Source organism: Oncorhynchus tshawytscha, unplaced genomic scaffold (assembly GCF_018296145.1).
Source record: "Oncorhynchus tshawytscha isolate Ot180627B unplaced genomic scaffold, Otsh_v2.0 Un_contig_6825_pilon_pilon, whole genome shotgun sequence".
NCBI lineage: Eukaryota > Metazoa > Chordata > Actinopteri > Salmoniformes > Salmonidae > Oncorhynchus > Oncorhynchus tshawytscha.
Window position 1 is genome coordinate 15,001 of NW_024608964.1, and position 17,500 is coordinate 32,500.

General features: G+C 42.2%; 1 protein-coding gene across 1 annotated transcript in view; it reads left to right on the plus strand.

Moving 5' to 3' along the window:
- LOC121844051 (dedicator of cytokinesis protein 1-like) overlaps positions 1–17,500 on the plus strand; it is a gene marked incomplete at both ends in the record, with an annotated part of 85,386 nt that overhangs the window by 14,053 nt on the left and 53,833 nt on the right. The window contains 1 exon segment of the mRNA XM_042313920.1: positions 16,524–16,643. Within this exon segment, the coding sequence (XP_042169854.1) occupies positions 16,524–16,643 (120 nt within the window).

The window sequence follows — 17,500 nt, forward strand, 5'->3', positions numbered from 1 at the left end:
GGTCTCTCTGTGGTCCACTATATAGATAATGTGACTGGTCTGTCTCTCTGTGGTCCACTATATAGATCATGTGTCTGGTCTCTCTGTGGTCCACTATATAGATCATGTGTCTGGTCTCTCTATGGTCCACTATATAGATAATGTGTCTGGTCTCTCTATGGTCCACTATATAGATAATGTGACTGGTCTCTCTCTGTGGTCCACTATATAGATCATGTGACTGGTCTCTCTGTGGTCCACTATATAGATCATGTGTCTGGTCTCTCTCTCTGTGGTCCACTATATAGATAATGTGACTGGTCTCTCTATGGTCCACTATATAGATCATGTGACTGGTCTCTCTCTCTGTGGTCCACTATATAGATAATGTGACTGGTCTCTCTGTGGTCCACTATATAGATAATGTGACTGGTCTCTCTGTGGTCCACTATATAGATAATGTGTCTGGTCTCTCTGTGGTCCACTATATAGATCATGTGTCTGGTCTCTCTGTGGTCCACTATATAGATAATGTGACTGGTCTCTCTGTGGTCCACTATATAGATAATGTGACTGGTCTCTCTCTCTATGGTCCACTATATAGATCATGTGACTGGTCTCTCTGTGGTCCACTATATAGATAATGTGACTGGTCTCTCTGTGGTCCACTATATAGATAATGTGACTGGTCTCTCTATGGTCCACTATATAGATCATGTGACTGGTCTCTCTCTCTGTGGTCCACTATATAGATCATGTGACTGGTCTCTCTGTGGTCCACTATATAGATCATGTGTCTGGTCTCTGTGGTCCACTATATAGATAATGTGACTGGTCTCTCTGTGGTCCACTATATAGATAATGTGACTGGTCTCTCTCTCTATGGTCCACTATATAGATCATGTGACTGGTCTCTCTGTGGTCCACTATATAGATAAAGTGACTGTTCTCTCTGTGGTCCACTATATAGATAATGTGACTGGTCTCTCTATGGTCCACTATATAGATAATGTGTCTGGTCTCTCTCTCTATGGTCCACTATATAGATAATGTGACTGGTCTCTCTCTCTATGGTCCACTATATAGATAATGTGACTGGTCTCTCTCTCTATGGTCCACTATATAGATAATGTGTCTGGTCTCTCTCTATGGTCCACTATATAGATAATGTGACTGGTCTCTCTCTATGGTCCACTATATAGATAATGTGTCTGGTCTCTCTGTGGTCCACTATATAGATAATGTGTCTGGTCTCTCTGTGGTCCACTATAGATCATGTGACTGGTCTCTCTGTGGTCCACTATATAGATCATGTGACTGGTCTCTCTCTCTGTGGTCCACTATATAGATCATGTGACTGGTCTCTCTGTGGTCCACTATATAGATCATGTGACTGGTCTCTCTGTGGTCCACTATATAGATCATGTGACTGGTCTCTCTGTGGTCCACTATATAGATAATGTGTCTGGTCTCTCTGTGGTCCACTATATAGATAATGTGACTGGTCTCTCTGTGGTCCACTATATAGATAATGTGTCTGGTCTCTCTCTCTATGGTCCACTATATAGATAATGTGACTGGTCTCTCTCTCTATGGTCCACTATATAGATAATGTGTCTGGTCTCTCTCTGTGGTCCACTATATAGATAATGTGTCTGGTCTCTCTGTGGTCCACTATATAGATCATGTGACTGGTCTCTCTGTGGTCCACTATATAGATCATGTGACTGGTCTCTCTTTCTGTGGTCCACTATATAGATCATGTGACTGGTCTCTCTGTGGTCCACTATATAGATAATGTGACTGGTCTCTCTGTGGTCCACTATATAGATCATGTGACTGGTCTCTCTCTCTGTGGTCCACTATATAGATCATGTGACTGGTCTCTCTATTGTCCACTATATAGATCATGTGACTGGTCTCTCTGTGGTCCACTATATAGATCATGTGACTGGTCTCTCTCTCTGTGGTCCACTATATAGATCATGTGTCTGGTCTCTCTCTCTGTGGTCCACTATATAGATAATGTGACTGGTCTCTCTCTGTGGTCCACTATATAGATAATGTGACTGGTCTCTCTGTGGTCCACTATATAGATAATGTGACTGGTCTCTCTCTCTGTGGTCCACTATATAGATAATGTGTCTGGTCTCTCTATGGTCCACTATATAGATAATGTGTCTGGTCTCTGTGGTCCACTATATAGATCATGTGACTGGTCTCTCTCTGTGGTCCACTATATAGATAATGTGACTGGTCTCTCTCTGTGGTCCACTATATAGATAATGTGACTGGTCTCTCTCTGTGGTCCACTATATAGATCATGTGTCTGGTCTCTCTCTGTGGTCCACTATATAGATAATGTGTCTGGTCTCTCTGGTCCACTATATAGATAATGTGTCTGGTCTCTCTCTATGGTCCACTATATAGATAATGTGACTGGTCTCTCTGTGGTCCACTATATAGATAATGTGTCTGGTCTGGTCCACTATATAGATAATGTGTCTGGTCTCTGTGGTCCACTATATAGATAATGTGTCTGGTCTCTCTATGGTCCACTATATAGATAATGTGTCTGGTCTCTCTGTGGTCCACTATATAGATAATGTGACTGGTCTCTCTCTGTGGTCCACTATATAGATAATGTGACTGGTCTCTCTATGGTCCACTATATAGATAATGTGTCTGGTCTCTCTGTGGTCCACTATATAGATAATGTGACTGGTCTCTCTCTATGGTCCACTATATAGATAATGTGACTGGTCTCTCTGTGGTCCACTATATAGATAATGTGTCTGGTCTCTCTCTGTGGTCCACTATATAGATAATGTCTGGTCTCTCTGGTCCACTATATAGATCATGTCTGGTCTCTCTATGGTCCACTATATAGATAATGTGTCTGGTCTCTCTGTGGTCCACTATATAGATAATGTGTCTGGTCTCTCTCTGTGGTCCACTATATAGATAATGTGTCTGGTCTCTCTGTGGTCCACTATATAGATAATGTGACTGGTCTCTCTCTCTATGGTCCACTATATAGATAATGTGACTGGTCTCTCTGTGGTCCACTATATAGATAATGTGACTGGTCTCTCTCTCTATGGTCCACTATATAGATAATGTGTCTGGTCTCTCTCTCTGTGGTCCACTATATAGATAATGTGTCTGGTCTCTCTCTGGTCCACTATATAGATAATGTGTCTGGTCTCTCTATGGTCCACTATATAGATAATGTGACTGGTCTCTCTGTGGTCCACTATATAGATAATGTGTCTGGTCTCTCTCTCTATGGTCCACTATATAGATAATGCGTCTGGTCTCTCTGTGGTCCACTATATAGATAATGTGACTGGTCTCTCTCTATGGTCCACTATATAGATAATGTGACTGGTCTCTCTGTGGTCCACTATATAGATAATGTGACTGGTCTCTCTGTGGTCCACTATATAGATAATGTGTCTGGTCTCTCTCTCTGTGGTCCACTATATAGATAATGTGTCTGGTCTCTCTCTGTGGTCCACTATATAGATAATGTGTCTGGTCTCTCTATGGTCCACTATATAGATAATGTGACTGGTCTCTCTGTGGTCCACTATATAGATAATGTGTCTGGTCTCTCTCTCTATGGTCCACTATATAGATAATGTGTCTGGTCTCTCTGTGGTCCACTATATAGATAATGTGACTGGTCTCTCTCTATGGTCCACTATATAGATAATGTGACTGGTCTCTCTGTGGTCCACTATATAGATAATGTGACTGGTCTCTCTGTGGTCCACTATATAGATAATGTGACTGGTCTCTCTATGGTCCACTATATAGATAATGTGACTGGTCTCTCTGTGGTCCACTATATAGATAATGTGACTGGTCTCTCTCTGTGGTCCACTATATAGATAATGTGTCTGGTCTCTCTCTGTGGTCCACTATATAGATAATGTGTCTGGTCTCTATCTGGTCCACTATATAGATAATGTGACTGGTCTCTCTGTGGTCCACTATATAGATAATGTGACTGGTCTCTCTGTGGTCCACTATATAGATAATGTGTCTGGTCTCTCTGTGGTCCACTATATAGATCATGTGTCTGGTCTCTCTGTGGTCCACTATATAGATAATGTGACTGGTCTCTCTGTGGTCCACTATATAGATAATGTGACTGGTCTCTCTCTATGGTCCACTATATAGATCATGTGACTGGTCTCTGTGGTCCACTATATAGATAATGTTACTGGTCTCTCTGTGGTCCACTATATAGATAATGTGACTGGTCTCTCTATGGTCCACTATATAGATAATGTGTCTGGTCTCTCTCTATGGTCCACTATATAGATAATGTGACTGGTCTCTCTCTATGGTCCACTATATAGATAATGTGACTGGTCTCTCTCTCTATGGTCCACTATATAGATAATGTGTCTGGTCTCTCTCTCTATGGTCCACTATATAGATAATGTGACTGGTCTCTCTCTATGGTCCACTATATAGATAATGTGTCTGGTCTCTCTGTGGTCCACTATATAGATAATATGTCTGGTCTCTCTGTGGTCCACTATATAGATCATGTGACTGGTCTCTGTGGTCCACTATATAGATCATGTGACTGGTCTCTCTGTGGTCCACTATATAGATCATGTGTCTGGTCTCTCTCTCTGTGGTCCACTATATAGATAATGTGACTGGTCTCTCTATGGTCCACTATATAGATAATGTGACTGGTCTCTCTATGGTCCACTATATAGATCATGTGTCTGGTCTCTCTCTCTGTGGTCCACTATATAGATCATGTGTCTGGTCTCTCTCTATGGTCCACTATATAGATCATGTGTCTGGTCTCTCTGTGGTCCACTATATAGATAATGTGACTGGTCTCTCTCTCTGTGGTCCACTATATAGATAATGTGTCTGGTCTCTCTATGGTCCACTATATAGATAATGTGTCTGGTCTCTGTGGTCCACTATATAGATAATGTGACTGGTCTCTCTCTCTATGGTCCACTATATAGATAATGTGTCTGGTCTCTCTGTGGTCCACTATATAGATCATGTGTCTGGTCTCTCTCTATGGTCCACTATATAGATAATGTGACTGGTCTCTCTGTGGTCCACTATATAGATAATGTGTCTGGTCTCTCTGTGGTCCACTATATAGATAATGTGTCTGGTCTCTCTCTATGGTCCACTATATAGATAATGTGACTGGTCTCTCTCTCTATGGTCACTATATAGATAATGTGACTGGTCTCTCTGTGGTCCACTATATAGATAATGTGACTGGTCTCTCTCTCTGTGGTCCACTATATAGATCATGTGTCTGGTCTCTCTCTCTGTGGTCCACTATATAGATCATGTGTCTGGTCTCTCTCTGGTCCACTATATAGATAATGTGTCTGGTCTCTCTGTGGTCCACTATATAGATAATGTGTCTGGTCTCTCTGTGGTCCACTATATAGATCATGTGACTGGTCTCTCTGTGGTCCACTATATAGATAATGTGACTGGTCTCTCTCTGTGGTCCACTATATAGATCATGTGACTGGTCTCTCTGTGGTCCACTATATAGATAATGTGACTGGTCTCTCTGTGGTCCACTATATAGATCATGTGTCTGGTCTCTCTCTCTGTGGTCCACTATATAGATCATGTGTCTGGTCTCTCTCTCTGTGGTCCACTATATAGATAATGTGTCTGGTCTCTCTATGGTCCACTATATAGATAATGTGTCTGGTCTCTCTATGGTCCACTATATAGATAATGTGACTGGTCTCTCTCTGTGGTCCACTATATAGATAATGTGACTGGTCTCTCTCTGTGGTCCACTATATAGATAATGTGACTGGTCTCTCTCTGTGGTCCACTATATAGATCATGTGTCTGGTCTCTCTCTCTGTGGTCCACTATATAGATAATGTGTCTGGTCTCTCTCTGGTCCACTATATAGATAATGTGTCTGGTCTCTCTCTATGGTCCACTATATAGATAATGTGACTGGTCTCTCTGTGGTCCACTATATAGATAATGTGTCTGGTCTCTCTCTATGGTCCACTATATAGATCAATGGTCCACTATATAGATAATGTGTCTGGTCTCTCTATGGTCCACTATATAGATAATGTGTCTGGTCTCTCTGTGGTCCACTATATAGATCATGTGACTGGTCTCTCTCTGTGGTCCACTATATAGATTATGTGACTGGTCTCTCTATGGTCCACTATATAGATAATGTGTCTGGTCTCTCTGTGGTCCACTATATAGATAATGTGACTGGTCTCTCTCTCTATGGTCCACTATATAGATAATGTGTCTGGTCTCTCTGTGGTCCACTATATAGATATATAGATCATGTGTCTGGTCTCTCTCTATGGTCCAATATATAGATAATGTGACTGGTCTCTCTGTGGTCCACTATATAGATAATGTGTCTGGTCTCTCTGTGGTCCACTATATAGATAATGTGTCTGGTCTCTCTCTCTATGGTCCACTATATAGATAATGTGACTGGTCTCTCTATGGTCCACTATATAGATAATGTGACTGGTCTCTCTCTCTGTGTCCACTATATAGATAATGTGACTGGTCTCTCTCTGTGGTCCACTATATAGATCATGTGTCTGGTCTCTCTCTCTGTGGTCCACTATATAGATAATGTGTCTGGTTTCTCTCTGGTCCACTATATAGATAATGTGTCTGGTCTCTCTCTCTATGGTCCACTATATAGATAATGTGACTGGTCTCTCTGTGGTCCACTATATAGATAATGTGTCTGGTCTCTCTGTGGTCCACTATATAGATAATTTGACTGGTCTCTCTCTCTATGGTCCACTATATAGATAATGTGACTGGTCTCTCTCTGTGGTCCACTATATAGATAATGTGACTGGTCTCTCTGTGGTCCACTATATAGATCATGTGTCTGGTCTCTCTCTGTGTCCACTATATAGATAATGTGTCTGGTCTCTCTCTGGTCCACTATATAGATAATGTGTCTGGTCTCTCTCTCTATGGTCCACTATATAGATAATGTGACTGGTCTCTCCATGGTCCACTATATAGATAATGTGTCTGGTCTCTCTGTGGTCCACTATATAGATAATGTGACTGGTCTCTCTCTCTATGGTCCACTATATAGATAATGTGACTGGTCTCTCTGTGGTCCACTATATAGATAATGTGACTGGTGTCTCTGTGGTCCACTATATAGATAATGTGACTGGCTTCTCTGTGGTCCACTATATAGATAATGTGACTGGTCTCTCTCTGTGGTCCACTATATAGATAATGTGACTGGTCTCTCTCTGTGGTCCACTATATAGATAATGTGTCTGTCCTATGGTCCACTATATAGATAATGTGTCTGGTCTCTCTCTGGTCCACTATATAGATAATGTGTCTGGTCTCTCTCTCTATGGTCCACTATATAGATAATGTGACTGGTCTCTCTGTGGTCCACTATATAGATAATGTGTCTGGTCTCTCTCTCTATGGTCCACTATATAGATAATGTGTCTGGTCTCTCTGTGGTCCACTATATAGATAATGTGACTGGTCTCTCTCTATGGTCCACTATATAGATAATGTGACTGGTCTCTCTGTGGTCCACTATATAGATAATGTGACTGGTGTCTCTGTGGTCCACTATATAGATAATGTGACTGGTCTCTCTGTGGTCCACTATATAGATAATGTGACTGGTCTCTCTATGGTCCACTATATAGATAATGTGACTGGTCTCTCTCTGTGGTCCACTATATAGATAATGTGACTGGTCTCTCTGTGGTCCACTATATAGATAATGTGTCTGGTCTCTCTATGGTCCACTATATAGATAATGTGTCTGGTCTCTCTGTGGTCCACTATATAGATCATGTGTCTGGTCTCTCTATGGTCCACTATATAGATAATGTGACTGGTCTCTCTGTGGTCCACTATATAGATCATGTGTCTGGTCTCTCTCTCTATGGTCCACTATGTAGATAATGTGACTGGTCTCTCTCTATGGTCCACTATATAGATAATGTGACTGGTCTCTCTGTGGTCCACTATATAGATAATGTGACTGGTCTCTCTCTCTGTGGTCCACTATATAGATAATGTGACTGGTCTCTCTATGGTCCACTATATAGATCATGTGACTGGTCTCTCTGTGGTCCACTATATAGATAATGTGACTGGTCTCTCTATGGTCCACTATATAGATCATGTGACTGGTCTCTCTGTGGTCCACTATATAGATAATGTGACTGGTCTCTCTATGGTCCACTATATAGATCATGTGACTGGTCTCTCTACGGTCCACTATATAGATAATGTGACTGTGTCTCTCTGTGGTCCACTATATAGATAATGTGACTGGTCTCTCTCTATGGTCCACTATATAGATAATGTGACTGGTCTCTATGGTCCACTATATAGATAATGTGACTGTCTCTCTCTCTCTATAGTCCACTATATAGATAATGTGACTGGTCTCTCTCTCTATGGTCCACTATATAGATCATGTGTCTGGTCTCTCTCTATGGTCCACTATATAGATAATGTGACTGGTCTCTCTCTCTATGGTCCACTATATAGATAATGTGACTGGTCTCTCTCTCTATGGTCCACTATATAAATCATGTGTCTGGTCTCTCTCTATGGTCCACTATATAGATCATGTGACTGGTCTCTCTCTATGGTCCACTATATAGATCATGTGACTGGTCTCTCTCTCTATGGTCCACTATATAGATAATGTGACTGGTCTCTCTCTCTATGGTCCACTATATAGATAATGTGACTGGTCTCTCTCTATGGTCCACTATATAGATAATGTGACTGGTCTCTCTCTATGGTCCACTATATAGATAATGTGTCTGGTCTCTCTGTGGTCCACTATATAGATCATGTGACTGGTCTCTCTGTGGTCCACTATATAGATCATGTGACTGGTCTCTCTATGGTCCACTATATAGATAATGTGACTGGTCTCTCTCTGTGGTCCACTATATAGATAATGTGTCTGGTCTCTCTATGGTCCACTATATAGATAATGTGACTGGTCTCTCTCTATGGTCCACTATATAGATAATATGACTGGTCTCTCTATGGTCCACTATATAGATCATGTGACTGGTCTCTCTGTGGTCCACTATATAGATCATGTGACTGGTCTCTCTATGGTCCACTATATAGATAATGTGACTGGTCTCTCTCTGTGGTCCACTATATAGATAATGTGTCTGGTCTCTCTATGGTCCACTATATAGATAATGTGACTGGTCTCTCTCTCTATGGTCCACTATATAGATAATATGACTGGTCTCTCTATGGTCCACTATATAGATCATGTGACTGGTCTCTCTGTGGTCCACTATATAGATAATGTGACTGGTCTCTCTGTGGTCCACTATATAGATCATGTGTCTGGTCTCTCTGTGGTCCACTATATAGATAATGTGACTGGTCTCTCTGTGGTCCACTATATAGATAATGTGACTGGTCTCTCTGTGGTCCACTATATAGATAATGTGACTGGTCTCTCTGTGGTCCACTATATAGATCATGTGACTGGTCTCTGTGGTCCACTATATAGATAATGTGACTGGTCTCTCTGTGGTCCACTATATAGATAATGTGACTGGTCTCTCTGTGGTCCACTATATAGATCATGTGACTGGTCTCTCTGTGGTCCACTATATAGATAATGTGACTGGTCTCTCTCTGGTCCACTATATAGATCATGTGACTGGTCTCTCTGTGGTCCACTATATAGATAATGTGACTGGTCTCTCTGTGGTCCACTATATAGATAATGTGACTGGTCTCTCTGTGGTCCACTATATAGATAATGTGACTGGTCTCTCTATGGTCCACTATATAGATAATGTGTCTGGTCTCTCTGTGGTCCACTATATAGATAATGTGACTGGTCTCTCTATGGTCCACTATATAGATAATGACTGATCTCTCTGTGGTCCACTATATAGATAATGTGACTGGTGTCTCTGTGGTCCACTATATAGATAATGTGACTGGTCTCTCTGTGGTCCACTATATAGATAATGTGACTGGTCTCTCTATGGTCCACTATATAGATAATGTGACTGGTCTCTCTCTGTGGTCCACTATATAGATAATGTGACTGGTCTCTCTGTGGTCCACTATATAGATAATGTGTCTGGTCTCTCTATGGTCCACTATATAGATAATGTGTCTGGTCTCTCTGTGGTCCACTATATAGATCATGTGTCTGGTCTCTCTCTATGGTCCACTATATAGATAATGTGACTGGTCTCTCTGTGGTCCACTATATAGATCATGTGTCTGGTCTCTCTCTATGGTCCACTATATAGATAATGTGACTGGTCTCTCTCTCTATGGTCCACTATATAGATAATGTGACTGGTCTCTCTGTGGTCCACTATATAGATAATGTGACTGGTCTCTCTCTGTGGTCCACTATATAGATAATGTGACTGGTCTCTATGGTCTATATAGATCATGTGACTGGTCTCTCTGTGGTCCACTATATAGATAATGTGACTGGTCTCTCTATGGTCCACTATATAGATCATGTGACTGGTCTCTCTGTGGTCCACTATATAGATAATGTGACTGGTCTCTCTATGGTCCACTATATAGATCATGTGACTGGTCTCTCTGTGGTCCACTATATAGATAATGTGACTGGTCTCTCTATGGTCCACTATATAGATAATGTGACTGGTCTCTCTATGGTCCACTATATAGATAATGTGACTGGTCTCTCTGTGGTCCACTATATAGATAATGTGACTGGTCTCTCTACGGTCCACTATATAGATAATGTGACTGGTGTCTCTCTGTGGTCCACTATATAGATAATGTGACTGGTCTCTCTCTCTATGGTCCACTATATAGATAATGTGACTGGTCTCTCTATGGTCCACTATATAGATAATGTGACTGGTCTCTCTCTCTCTATAGTCCACTATATAGATAATGTGACTGGTCTCTCTCTCTATGGTCCACTATATAGATCATGTGTCTGGTCTCTCTATGGTCCACTATATAGATAATGTGACTGGTCTCTCTCTCTATGGTCCACTATATAGATAATGTGACTGGTCTCTCTCTATGGTCCACTATATAGATAATGTGTCTGGTCTCTCTCTATGGTCCACTATATAGATCATGTGACTGGTCTCTCTCTCTATGGTCCACTATATAGATCATGTGACTGGTCTCTCTCTCTATGGTCCACTATATAGATAATGTGACTGGTCTCTCTCTATGGTCCACTATATAGATAATGTGACTGGTCTCTCTCTGTGGTCCACTATATAGATAATGTGACTGGTCTCTCTCTATGGTCCACTATATAGATAATGTGACTGGTCTCTCTATGGTCCACTATATAGATAATGTGTCTGGTCTCTCTCTATGGTCCACTATATAGATAATGTGACTGGTCTCTCTCTGTGGTCCACTATATAGATAATGTGTCTGGTCTCTCTATGGTCCACTATATAGATAATGTGACTGGTCTCTCTCTCTATGGTCCACTATATAGATAATATGACTGGTCTCTCTCTATGGTCCACTATATAGATAATGTGTCTGGTCTCTCTGTGGTCCACTATATAGATAATGTGACTGGTCTCTCTGTGGTCCACTATATAGATCATGTGTCTGGTCTCTCTGTGGTCCACTATATAGATAATGTGACTGGTCTCTCTGTGGTCCACTATATAGATAATGTGACTGGTCTCTCTGTGGTCCACTATATAGATCATGTGACTGGTCTCTCTGTGGTCCACTATATAGATCATGTGACTGGTCTCTCTGTGGTCCACTATATAGATAATGTGACTGGTCTCTCTGTGGTCCACTATATAGATAATGTGACTGGTCTCTCTGTGGTCCACTATATAGATAATGTGACTGGTCTCTCTGTGGTCCACTATATAGATAATGTGACTGGTCTCTCTGTGGTCCACTATATAGATAATGTGACTGGTCTCTCTGTGGTCCACTATATAGATAATGTGACTGGTCTCTATGGTCCACTATATAGATCATGTGACTGGTCTCTCTGTGGTCCACTATATAGATCATGTGACTGGTCTCTCTATGGTCCACTATATAGATAATGTGTCTGGTCTCTCTATGGTCCACTATATAGATAATGTGACTGGTCTCTCTCTATGGTCCACTATATAGATAATGTGACTGGTCTCTCTATGGTCCACTATATAGATAATGTGACTGGTCATTCTCTCTATAGTCCACTATATAGATAATGTGACTGGTCTCTCTCTCTATTGTCCACTATATAGATAATGTGACTGGTCTCTCTCTCTATGGTCCACTATATAGATAATGTGACTGGTCTCTCTCTCTATGGTCCACTATATAGATAATGTGACTGGTCTCTCTCTCTATGGTCCACTATATAGATAATGTGACTGGTCTCTCTATGGTCCACTATATAGATAATGTGACTGGTCTCTCTGTGGTCCACTATATAGATCATGTGACTGGTCTCTCTATGGTCCACTATATAGATAATGTGTCTGGTCTCTCTATGGTCCACTATATAGATAATGTGACTGGTCTCTCTCTCTATGGTCCACTATATAGATAATGTGACTGGTCTCTCTCTCTATGGTCCACTATATAGATAATGTGACTGGTCTCTCTCTCCATGGTCCACTATATAGATAATGTGTCTGGTCTCTCTATGGTCCACTATATAGATAATGTGACTGGTGTCTCTCTGTGGTCCACTATATAGATAATGTGTCTGGTCTCTCCACTAGATAATGTGACTGGTCTATGGTCCACTATATAGATAATGTGACTGGTCTCTCTCTCTATGGTCCACTATATAGATAATGTGTCTGACTATATAGATAATGTGGTCTCTCTCTCCATGGTCTACTATATAGATAATGTTCTCTCTATGGTCCACTATATAGATAATGTGACTGGTCTCTCTCTCTATGGTCCACTATATAGATAATGTGACTGTTCTCTCTCTCTATGGTCCACTAGATAATGTGACTGGTCTCTCTCTCCATGGTCTACTATATAGATAATGTGTCTGGTGACTGTGACTGGTCTCTCTCTCTATGGTCCACTATATAGATAATGTGACTGGTCTCTCTATGGTCCACTATATAGATAATGTGACTGACTGGTCCACTATATAGATAATGTGACTCTCTCTATAGTCCACTATATAGATAATGTGACTGGTCATTCTCTCTATAGTCCACTATATAGATAATGTGACTGGTCTATTGTCCACTATATAGATAATGTGACTGGTCTCTCTCTCTATTGTCCACTATATAGATAATGTGACTGGTCTCTCTCTATGGTCCACTATATAGATAATGTGACTGGTCTCTCTCTCTATGGTCCACTATATAGATAATGTGACTGGTCTCTCTCTCTATGGTCCACTATATAGATAATGTGTCCACTATATAGATAATGTGACTATGGTCCACTATATAGATAATATGACTGGTCTCTCTATGGTCCACTATATAGATAATAGTCCACTATATAGATGACTGGTCTCTCTCTCTATGGTCCACTATATAGATAATGTGACTGGTCTCTCTCTCTATGGTCCACTATAGAGATAAAATAATGTACTACGAGAATTATCATTCCTAGTCTATATCCCAAATGGCAGCCTATGGTTCCTGGTCAAAGTAGTGCACTACATAGGGAATAGGGTACCATTGGCCATAGGGCCCTGGTCAACGTAGTGCACTACGTAGGGAATAGGGTGCCCTTGGCCATAGGGCCCTGGTCAAAGTAGTGCACTACGTAGGGAATAGTGTACCATTGGCCATAGGGCCCTGGTCACTACATAAGGAATGGGTTGTGATTTGGGACACAACCTTGTAGGAAACCTGGCTGAGGATGTTGAATTCACAGCGTCAGTGTGATTGATGTCGTTTCAACACTTCCAGAAATAACTAGGTGACGATGGCAACGTGAACACCTCTCCTCTCTTTAATCACGGAAGAGCTGCTCAAACTGTAACGCAATCAATAATTACCAACGTCCTGCAGAATCCCTTTAATTTAGGCTGTTTGACCTTTAACCTTAGACTCCATGTAAAGGAAGCCAACCTTCCTTTATATAAAAGCTAGTCTCCAAATCCAAACAGGATCAAGACTTCCTTGTCCTGCTTATTGGCCAATGGAACGTGGCCCGGTTGCGTTTGGATTTCCGAGGCTGTTTCTAAGCCCACAGTACCGTCAAATCTGCGAGCCGTTGCTTTTCTCCCACAGTGCACTGTACCGCACATGAAAATGTGGAGGTCACGTCACTTCAACAGACGGTGCCAGCTTTGCTATGTAAATATTGTCTCCATCCCATATGGCACCCTATTCCCTATATAGTGCACTACTTTTTTTTTTTTACCATGGCCCATTCCAAAAATGTAGTGCACTATAGGGATTAGGGTGCCGCTTTGGGAGGACACCGCTACCTAATTCGATTTTGCCTAGAGATTGTTGCGTTCTCTCTTGTTCAACAACAACATGGAATGTCAGTTACGTTACCGTGGCAATGAATCAGTTGTGACAGGACCTTAGTAGGGTTACCGAGGCCCGGGACCGGGAAGCCAATAGGATCGCTGCATCTAGCCTGTTAGCCGGCCTCGTCCAGCCACTCACAACGTTAATTATTAGAGTGGGTAGAGAGACTGGAGGAGAGGACTGTGTGGTCAGCAGAAATATTTCCATCTCCCTGTTGTTTACAGATTGAAGTACAATGTGTGATGATTAATATGGTTTTATCACTGCATAAATCAATATCTGATGTGTTAATGTAGCTTTTCCATAAGTTCTCTCTCTTCTCCTCCTCCTCTCCTCCTCCCTCATCCCTCCTTTCCTCCTCAACCTCTCCTCCTCCCTCCACTCCTCCACTCTTTTCCTCTCTCCTCTCCTCCTCTATTCTTCTCCTCCTCCCTCCTCTCTATTCCTCTCCTCCTCCCTCCTTTCCTCCTCTCCTCCTCTCCTCCTCCTCCCTCCTCTCCTCCTCTTCTCCCTCCCCTCCTCTTCCCCTCCCTCTCCTCTCCCTCTCCTCCCTCCCTCCTCTCTTTTCCTCTCCTCCTCTATTCTTCTCCCCTCCTCCTCTTCTCCTCATCCTCTCCTCCCCTCATCCTCTTCTCATACTCCTCCGCTCCTCCTCCTCCTCTCTCTCTCTTTTCCTCTCCTCTTTCCTCTCCTCCTCCGTCCTCTCCTCTTTCCTCTCCTCCTCTCCTCTCCTCTCCTCCTCCCCACTGTAGATCAATGTTTAGCTCTATTGAGGAATCTAATTCTGATATAGTCTGATAGAGTATACTGCTCAGCTACAGTTAATATTATACTATACAGGGTCTGTTCTATAGAGGTAACATGATCTGTATCTACAGGGTCTGTTCTATAGAGGTAACATGATCTGTATCTACAGGGTCTGTTCTATAGAGGTAACATGATCTGTATCTACAGGGTCTGTTCTATAGAGGTAACATGATCTGTATCTACATGATCTGTATCTACAGGGTCTGTTCTATAGAGGTATAGAGGTAACATGATCTGTATCTACAGGGTCTGTTCTATAGAGGTATAGAGGTAACATGATCTGTATCTACAGGGTCTGTTCTATAGAGGTAACATGATCTGTATCTACATGATCTGTATCTACAGGGTCTGTTCTATAGAGGTAACATGATCTGCATCTACATGATCTGTATCTACATGATCTGTATCTACAGGGTCTGTTCTATAGTAGTATAGAGGTAACATGATCTGTATCTACAGGGTCTGTTCTATAGAGGTAACATGATCTGTATCTACATGATCTGTATCTACAGGGTCTGTTCTATAGTAGTATAGAGGTAACATGATCTGTATCTACAGGGTCTGTTCTATAGAGGTAACATGATCTGTATCTACAGGGTCTGTTCTATAGAGGTATAGAGGTAACATGATCTGTATCTACATGATCTGTTCTATAGTAGTATAGAGGTAACATGATCTGTGTCTACAGGGTCTGTTCTATAGAGGTATAGAGGTAACATGATCTGTATCTACAGGGTCTGTTCTATAGAGGTATAGAGGTAACATGATCTGTATCTACAGGGTCTGTTCTATAGAGGTAACATGATCTGTATCTACATGATCTGTATCTACAGGGTCTGTTCTATAGAGGTAACATGATCTGTATCTACAGGGTCTGTTCTATAGAGGTAACATGATCTGTATCTACAGGGTCTGTTCTATAGAGGTAACATGATCTGTATCTACAGGGTCTGTTCTATAGAGGTAACATGATCTGTATCTACAGGGTCTGTTCTATAGAGGTAACATGATCTGTATCTACATGATCTGTATCTACAGGGTCTGTTCTATAGAGGTAACATGATCTGTATCTACATGATCTGTATCTACAGGGTCTGTTCTATAGAGGTATAGAGGTAACATGATCTGTATCTACAGGGTCTGTTCTATAGAGGTAACATGATCTGTATCTACAGGGTCTGTTCTATAGAGGTAACATGATCTGTGTCCCTGCAGTGGTCTGAGGAGCCGTGTGCAGCTCACCTGACCCAGAGAGACGGCTACCAGGCCTCCACACAAGGACAACTCAAGGACCAGCTCTACCAGGAGATCATCAACTTCTTCGACAAGGGCAAGGTACCTAGAGGGAGGAGGGTGATGGGAGTAACATGGGGGAGAGAGGGTGTGTATTAAAGAGAGATATAGTGTGTGTGTTGGTGAGAAAGTGAGTGTTGGTGAGAGATTGAGAGAGGGGGATGGTGAGAGAGAGAGGGGGGTGAGAGGGGAGGTGGTGAGAGAGAGAGGGGTTGGTGAGGTGGTGAGAGATGGGAGGTGGTGAGAGAGAGGGGGTGGTGAGAGAGAGAGGGGGTGGTTGAGAGAGTGAGGGGTGAGAGAGAGGGAGGGGTGAGAGAGAGATGGGGGATGTCCAGAGAGAGAGAGAGAGAGGGGGTGTCCAGAGAGAGTGTGTTGGTCTGGTGAGACTAAAGAGGTAGACAGAGTTAGTGAGCTGCACCTTTTTGTTCAGCGTGTTCCAAATGTTTTGGGACCTGTTCTATCTGATCCTCCTTCAACGGTCCAGAGAGGCAATGTGGCGACGCCTAAAACATCCCGTCTCTCCTCTATAAGTCCTCTATTGGCCCTCCTCTATAAGCCCTCTGTTGGCCCTCCTCTATAAGTCCTCTATTGGCCCTCCTCTATTGGCCCTCCTCTATAAGTCCTCTATTGGCCCTCCTCTATAAGCCCTCTATTGGCCCTCCTCTATAAGTCCTCTATTGGCCCTCCTCTATAAGTCCTCTATTGGCCCTCCTCTATAAGTCCTCTATTGGCCCTCCTCTATAAGTCCTCTATTGGCCCTCCTCTATAAGTCCTCTATTGGCCCTCCTCTATAAGTCCTCTATTGGCCCTCCTCTATAAGTCCTCTATTGGCCCTCCTCTATAAGCCCTCTATTGGCCCTCCTCTATAAGTCCTCTATTGGCCCTCCTCTATAAGTCCT